General features: G+C 53.6%; 1 protein-coding gene across 1 annotated transcript; it reads right to left on the bottom strand.

The window, feature by feature from the left end:
- Positions 1 to 4340: 4340 nt before the first annotated feature.
- Positions 4341 to 5357, bottom strand: LOC135232356 (basic salivary proline-rich protein 3-like). Its single transcript, XM_064290872.1, has one exon. The coding sequence runs from the start codon at positions 5355 to 5357 to the stop codon at positions 4341 to 4343; it is 1017 nt and encodes a 338-aa protein (XP_064146942.1).
- Between the last annotated feature and the right edge of the window lie 2474 nt (positions 5358 to 7831).

The following is a 7831-nucleotide window of genomic DNA, read 5'->3' as shown; positions in this document are numbered from 1 at the left end:
TTCACTTTACACATTTAGGTCCTTAATCTACGTGAAATTTGCTTTTGTGTATGGTGTGAGATGTGGATCCCATTTCATTTTTCTGCATGTGGAAATCCAATTTCCCAACATCATTTATTGAAGAGACTCTTCTTTCCCTATCAGATGGACTTAGCATCTGTTATGGATTGAATTGTGTCCCCCCAAAATGTGTGTCAACTTGGCTAGGCCTTGATTTCCAACATCATGTGTGTCCACCATTTTGTGATCTGATGTGATTATCCTGTATTGTAAATCCTAACATCTATGATGTTAATGAGTGAAGATTAGAGGCAGTTATGTTAATGAGGCAGGACTCAAACTACAGGATTAGGTTGTATCTTGAGTCCATCTATTTTCAGATACAGCAGACAGAATCGATCAGAGAGGAGAGGGACCTCCTGCCATCAAGAAAGAAGAGCCAGGAGTGGATCACCTCTTTGGACCTGAGGTCCCTGCAGTGAGAAGCTCCTAGGCCAGGGGAAGATTGATGACAAGGACCTTCCCTCAGAACCAACAGAGAGAGAAAGCCTTCTCTGGGAGCTGGCACCCTGAATTCGGATTTCTAGCCTCCTAAATGGTGAGAGAACAAACTGTTTGTTAAAGCCATCCACTTATCGTATTACTGATATAGCAGCATTACATAGCTAAAATAGAATTTAGTACCGATAGTGGGGTGCTGCCCTAACGGACACATAAAATGTAGAAGCGGTTTTGAAACTGTGAATGGGAGGAGGCTGAAATAGTTTTAAGGTGCCTAATAGTAAAAGCCTAGAGTGCCCTGAAGAGACTATTGGTAGAATTATGGATGTCAAAGGCAATTCTGCTGGGGTCTCAGAAGAAAGTGAGGAGAGCTGTCACATCAGAGACGGTGCAGACAGTGAGAAGCAGCAGCAGAAAAATGGCCCCGGCAGAACCAGGAGGCTGACACAAGACGGCGCGTGATCGGACCCACGGAGCCAGAGAGCAGAGTGCCTTTGCATAGGCGGCTTCCTGGTGGTGGGGTGCCTCTGGGCACTTACTCGTGGAGCTAGACTTGCTGGCCCATGGAGCAAGAGCGCTGAGTGCCATTCGGCCAAGGTTTACTGGTGCAGTGGGGTGCTTCCAGGCACTTATCAGTAGAGCTAAAGAACTTTGGAACACTTGCCTGAGCAGGACTGACGCTAGGCCATCCTAAGGGCTCAAGATGCTGAGGGGCCGAGGGGCCAAGGAACCAGGAAGCTGAAGCTAAAGAGAAAAGGAACACAGGAAGCAGAGCTGCCTCAGTCTCAAAGGCTAGGGCCATGGCCTCTGTGGTTTCAAATGGTGGGGCCACAGTCTCCTAGGTTTCAAAGAGTCAGATCTTCGCCACCTTGGTTCCAGAGTGTGGGGCTGCCTTTCATGAGTGCTAGTGGGATGGGGCCAGATCCGCTGCCCAAAGTTGAGGAGGCGGGGCTGCTATGCCCAAGAGGCAGAAGAACAGGGTCTGCCAGGGCCAAGGGGATAGGGTTGTCACTCAGAGGGACTTGGAAGATGGGGCTGCCCAGATCTGCAGGAGCAGAATTGCCATTCCAGTGGGCCTGGCAGGCAGAGCTGAAGCCCAGGGCTGAGGGGCCTTCACCCAGAATCTGGACAATGTGACCAACACCCAGAGTCTGAATGGCGGGACCATTGAACAGAGGATTATTTTCAAGCCTTGAGAGACAATGTAGTATGTTCTGCTGACTTACTTGGTACCTGTTATCCCTTCCTTCCCTCCAATTTATCCCATTTGTAATGGAAATATCTGCTTTGTGCCTGTTCTACCATTGTATTTTAGAAACAGGTAACTTGTACTCTAGATTTCACAGATGAAGAGAAATTTTGCAGATGATTTTGGACTTGGAGTTGATTTAAAACTTTTGAGATGATATAAGGGAGTGAATATGTTTCACATGTGCCAAGGACATGAATTTTTGGGGGCCCAAGGGTGAAATGGTATGGATTAAATTATAGCCCCCAAAAATGTGTGTCAACTTGGCTACACCACTGTAAAAATTGTGTGGGGGCGGTATCTGACCGCCTCTCTCTTCAAAAGGGGAAAGGAGATCAAGAGCAACTGCCGAAGGCTGATTTCTATGAGGTAGCGATCAGACGTGCCTCCTCTCTCTGCCATCTTTACCAATTCTGACACCAACTCTCTCTCCCGCAGCACTCTCTACTTCTTTACTGGGTTCAGTAATTCACTGCAATGTCCACATGGAACTCACAGACAATATTCGTAATTACAGGGTTTATTAGAGAAGTAACAAGTTACGATTCAGGCTCAGGAACCCTCAGGATACAGTTCTTCCAACAGGACACTCTCTTTTCAGCTATGCTTACAGGCACACCTCTCTCTGGCCCTAGGCCTCTGACCTGCTCAGGCAAATATTACAAAGCTCTTTTAGGCCCCGCCAATAAATCCCCAGGGAACCCCGGTAGAGTAGTGGTTAAGAATTTGGCTGCTAACCAAAAAAGTCAGCAGTTCAAATCCTCCAGGTGCTCCTTGGAAACCCTATGGGGAAGTTCTGCTCTGTCCTATAGGGTTGCTGAGTTGGAATCAACTTGCCAGCAATGGGTTAATAAGTCCCCAGAGGCACTCCAGGCACTCAGCTTCTAGCTCCATGGGTTGGTAAGCCCACTGCTCGGGCTCTTGCCAGTCTCTCCTGCTACCTCTTCTCACCATCTTCAGGGTTTCAGCTCTCTCTGTCTCTGTCTCTTGGTCTCCTGGTTCCAGAAGCTTCTCAGTGCTTAAATTCCGAGTCCAAAGGACAAGCTATCTGCTCTTGGCTGTTTTTCCTTGGTGGTGGTAGGATCCTCTGTCTGCTCTGGAATTGGCTGTACTTTAAGACAAATTTGACGAATTCCCTTATTATTGTTGTTGTTAGGTGCTGTTGAGTCGAATCCAACTCCTGGCCACCCTGCACCATCCTCACAATTGTTATGCTGGAGCTCACTGTTGCAGTCACTGTGTCAATCCACCTCCTTGAGAGTCTTCCTCTTTTCCGCTGACCCTGTACTCTGCCAAGCATGATGTCCTTCTCCAGGGACTGATCCCTCCTGACAACATGTCCAAAGTATGTAAGGTGCAGTCTCGCCATCCTTGCCTCTAAGGAGCATTCTGGCTATACTTCTAAGATTTGTTCCTTTTTTTGGCAGTCCATGGTACATTCAATATTCTTCACCAACACCACAATTCAAAGGTGTCAATTCTTCGGTCTCCCTTATTCATTGTCCAGCTTTCACATGCATATGAGGCGACTGAATATACCACAGAAGAAGAGCTGGGGTGTCAGGGGTGCAGCGGGGTGCATTTCAGCCTTGGCCACCCCAGAATCTGCCTCAGGTGGGACCATGCTCTTCCCTCACCCCGAATGTCCTCGCCCCAACACAAAGTCTTCCCCTAACGAGAAATGAGACCCGAGTCTTCTCAGCAATCAGGGGCCCCGAAGAATCCCTCCGGGATTCCGCCAGACCTCGCGGGACCGCCCAGGGCTAGGGCAGCTGTCTGACCAGGCTCCACGCCACCAGGTAGCCCAGCCCTGCGCCCCCAGTGCTGGTCTCCCCAGCCGCGGCCATCGCCCCACTCCTGCACCCAGACAGGCACGGCCCCCCTGCAGGCGTCCCGGCGCCAGGGCCCTGAACGTCCGGGGTCCGAGGCTCCGAGGCTCCGAGCGCGAGGACTTCCCGACAAGATGGCGGATCAGGCAGCCGTCCCCAGGCAGCGCTCCTGCCGCATCACTCTGCGGCCAATTGTAACGCAGCTCTGGGAGCAGACATTACCAGGACAGGACCGGCCCCGCTGCCTCCGGGAGCTCGGCGCCCTGGGAGCGCCGAGACCGTGAGACCGAAGCCTGCCAAACGGCGGACGCCCAGCAGAGCCCAAGGCCCCGAGCGCCCACCAGGCCTGGCCCGTCGCCTTGGCCACAGCCGCCCTCCGGAGGGACCTGCGCACGCGCAGTGAGGCGCAGGGGCTCGGCAGGCGCTGCGGCGGCCGCGTGGACTCACAGCGCAGGCGCCGACCACAGCAGGCGCAGTGGGGCGCAGGGGCGCGGCAGGTGCTGCGGCGGCCGCGTGAACTCACAGCGCAGGCGTCGACCACAGCAGGCGCAGTGGGGCGCAGGGGCGCGGCAGGTGCTGCGGCGGCCGCGTGAACTCACAGCGCAGGCGTCGACCACAGCAGGCGCAGTGGGGCGCAGGGGCGCGGCAGGTGCTGCGGCGGCCGCGTGGACTCACAGCGCAGGCGCTGACGGCGAAAGGCACGGTGGACCGGGACTGCGTAGCGCATGCGCACTCGTGGTGCGCTCGTGAACGGCGGGTTTTTAGACGGAGGTGACCTGGCTGCCCGCGGGTGTCAGGGAGGCGGAGCTCTCCGGTCCCCTCAGAGTCGGGCTCCCCGGGCCGTCGCCGACGCTGTCGTGTGTCCGCCGCCGCTGCCGCCGCCCGCCCCCCGCTCGGGGAGCCCCGGGGTGTTTCCTCATCACACCTGGGCGCGTTGGGGGGTCGCCTGAGTCAGCGACACGGGAGGCCCCGGGGTGTTTGCGCATCACACCTGGGCGCGTTGGGGGGTCGCCTGAGTCAGCGACACGGGAGGCCCCGGGGTGTTTGCGCATCACACCTGGGCGCGTTGGGGGGTCGCCTGAGTCAGCGACACGGGAAGCCCCGGGGTGTTTGCGCATCACACCTGGGCGCGTTGGGGGGTCGCCTGAGTCAGCGACACGGGAGGCCCCGGGGTGTTTGCGCATCACACTTGGGCGCCTTGGGGGGTCGCCTGAGTCAGCGACACGGGAGGCCCCGGGGTGTTTGCGCATCACACCTGGGCGCGTTGGGGGGTCGCCTGAGTCAGCGACACGGGAAGCCCCGGGGTGTTTGCGCATCACACTTGGGCGCCTTGGGGGGTCGCCTGAGTCAGCGACACGGGAGGCCCCCGGGTGTTTGCGCATCACACCTGGGCGCCTTGGGGGGTCGCCTGAGTCAGCGACACGGGAGGCCCCGGGGTGTTTGCGCATCACACCTGGGCGCGTTGGGGGGTCGCCTGAGTCAGCGACACGGGAAGCCCCGGGGTGTTTGCGCATCACACCTGGGCGCGTTGGGGGGTCGCCTGAGTCAGCGACACGGGAGGCCCCGGGGTGTTTGCGCATCACACTTGGGCGCCTTGGGGGGTCGCCTGAGTCAGCGACACGGGAGGCCCCGGGGTGTTTGCGCATCACACCTGGGCGCCTTGGGGGGTCGCCTGAGTCAGCGACACGGGAAGCCCCGGGGTGTTTGCGCATCACACCTGGGCGCCTTGGGGGGTCGCCTGAGTCAGCGACACGGGAAGCCCCGGGGTGTTTGCGCATCACACCTGGGCGCCTTGGGGGGTCGCCTCAGTCAGCGACACGGGGAGCCCCGGGCTGCACCCCCCCGAGAAGGAGGACCAGCACGGCTGCTTTCCGGGCTGAACCTCGGTGCTGGCCAACAACGCTCACTGCCAGGCCCTTACTGCCCTGGGACGGAAACGATCTCGTGGACGCCAGCCTGAGTCAGGGCTCCTCTGAGCCCGTGGTGACATGAGATGAATGAAGGCCACTTCATCGTCTGTAAGCACAGATAAAAAGGCCACTGTGTCGCCGTTGTTGGGTGCCATGGGGTCATTCCGACTCACAGCGACCCAGTGTACACAGAAGGAAACACTTTCTGTCCGTGCCCACAGCCGTGATACCTGAGCCCGTTGTAGCCACCGTGTCAGTCTCCCTGAGGGTCTTCCTTTGTTTCCCTGACCCTCTGCTTAATCAAGCATGATGTCCTTCTCCAGGGGCTGGTCCCTCCTGACAACATGTCCAAAGTATGCGACCTGTGGTCTCCGCATCCTTGCCTCTAAGGAGCATTCTGGTCGTACTTCTCCCAAGACAGATTTGTTTGTTCTTTGGCAGTCCGTGGTATGTTCAGTATTGTTCAACACCACCACAACTCAAAGGCGTCAGTTCTTCCGTCTTCCTTTTTCATTGTCCGGCTTTCGCACGCATATGGGGCAATTTAAAACATCATGTTTTGGGTCAGGTGCACCTTAGTCTTCAAGGTGACATCTTTGTGTTTTAACACTTTAAAGGGGTCTTTTGCAGCATGTTTGCCCAATGCAATGTGTCTTTTGATTTCTTGACTGCTGCTTCCATGGATGTTGATCCAAGTAAAATGAAATCCTTGACAACTTCAGTCTTTTGTCTGTTTATCATGATGTTGGTTACTTGTCTAGTTGTGAGAATTTTTGTTGTTTTCTTTATGTTGAGGTGTAATCCATACTGAAGGCTGTGGTCTTTGATCTTCAGCAGTAAGAGCTTCAAGTCCTCTTCACTTTCAGCAAGCAAGGTTCTGTCATCTGCATATCACAGATTGTTAATGAGCCCCATTCTTCGTATAGTCCAGCTACTCGGATTATTTGCCCATCATACAGATTGAGTAAGTATGGTGAAAGGATATGACCCTGATGCACACCTTTCCTGACTTTAAACCATGCAGTGTCCCCTGTCCTGTTTGATCGACAGCCTCTTGACCTATGTACATGTTCCTCATGAGCACAATAAAGTTTTCTGGAATTCCCATTCTTTGCAATGTTGTCCGTAATTTGTTATATCCACACAGTCAAATGCCTTTGCATAGTCGATAAAACACAAACGGATAAACACAGAAGAGGCTGTGGGACCAGAGATATCATTGCTGATGTCAAATGGATCCTGGCCGAAAGCAGAGAATACCAGAAAGATGTTTATGTGTGTTTTATCTCCTCTTAGCTACCGAAGGGAAAATTTTTGCTATAATCTTTCTTGTTACACCTATATAAATACTATACCCCCACCAAAAAAAAAAAAAAAAAGTAGAAAACCAGTTGCTGTCAAGATGATCCCAATTCATGGCAACCCCATGTGCTGCAGAGCGGAACGGTGCTTCACGGGGTTTTCAAGGCTGTGACCTTTCAGTAGTAGATCACCAGGCCTTTCTTCCTCTGGTGGGTTCAAACTGTCAACCTTTCAGTGTGTAGCAGAGTGCTTAACTGTTTGTGAATACTACCAAAAAAACCAAACCCAGTGCCCGCAAGTTGATTCCAACTCAGGGTAGAACTGCCCCATAGAGTTTCCAAGGAGTGCCTGGCAGATTTGAACAGCCGACCTCTTGGTTAGCAGCCGTAGCACCTAACCACTACGCCACCAGGGCTTCTGTGAATACTACAGGGCAAATAAAATAGTTTGTGACTGGGCTAAAAAAGAATGAAATGCTATCTAATTTTCTAAAACAGACCAACTGGACTCCAGGGCCTGTTTTCATCGCCTAGTTTGGTAATGTAGGTCCTTGACTTCCAGGTGTATTGCAAGGCCTCATGGTCATTTTGTTCCTGAAGTTGCCTCTGCTACAATTGGCCGATGTGTTCTGTCCAGAGTCTAAAATCCTACTGCTCAGATGTCACCACATAAAAAGGTTCAACAACTCCTCCTACAACAGAAGAAAAAGAAGAGATTGACCCTGGTCCAATTACCCACTATATTTCATGGACATTCTTCTTAACAAAATCTCGATGATGGCAAAAATCAAGATACCATGAAATCATGTCCTGCAGCCTGGCCAGTCCGTCCTTGGCCAAAAAGGGAGACAGAAGAAAAAAAGCAGCCCCCTATTCTTGCTAACGTCCACTGACTGACCCTCCAAGGCTCCCCATGGTCTGTGGTCTCCCTTGGTATCATCAGTAATGAGCCTACCTTGTCTCTCTCCAGGTGTGTCTCTGGTGGTCTCTGACTGAAGGGCATTAACACCTCCTACTGGTGGGCAGATGCCTGCCTGGGCC

The sequence above is a fragment of the Loxodonta africana genome, chromosome 9, assembly GCF_030014295.1.
Source record: "Loxodonta africana isolate mLoxAfr1 chromosome 9, mLoxAfr1.hap2, whole genome shotgun sequence".
Taxonomy (NCBI): domain Eukaryota; kingdom Metazoa; phylum Chordata; class Mammalia; order Proboscidea; family Elephantidae; genus Loxodonta; species Loxodonta africana.
Note: the sequence above shows the minus strand (reverse complement) of the source record. Positions and strands in the feature narration are given on the sequence as shown.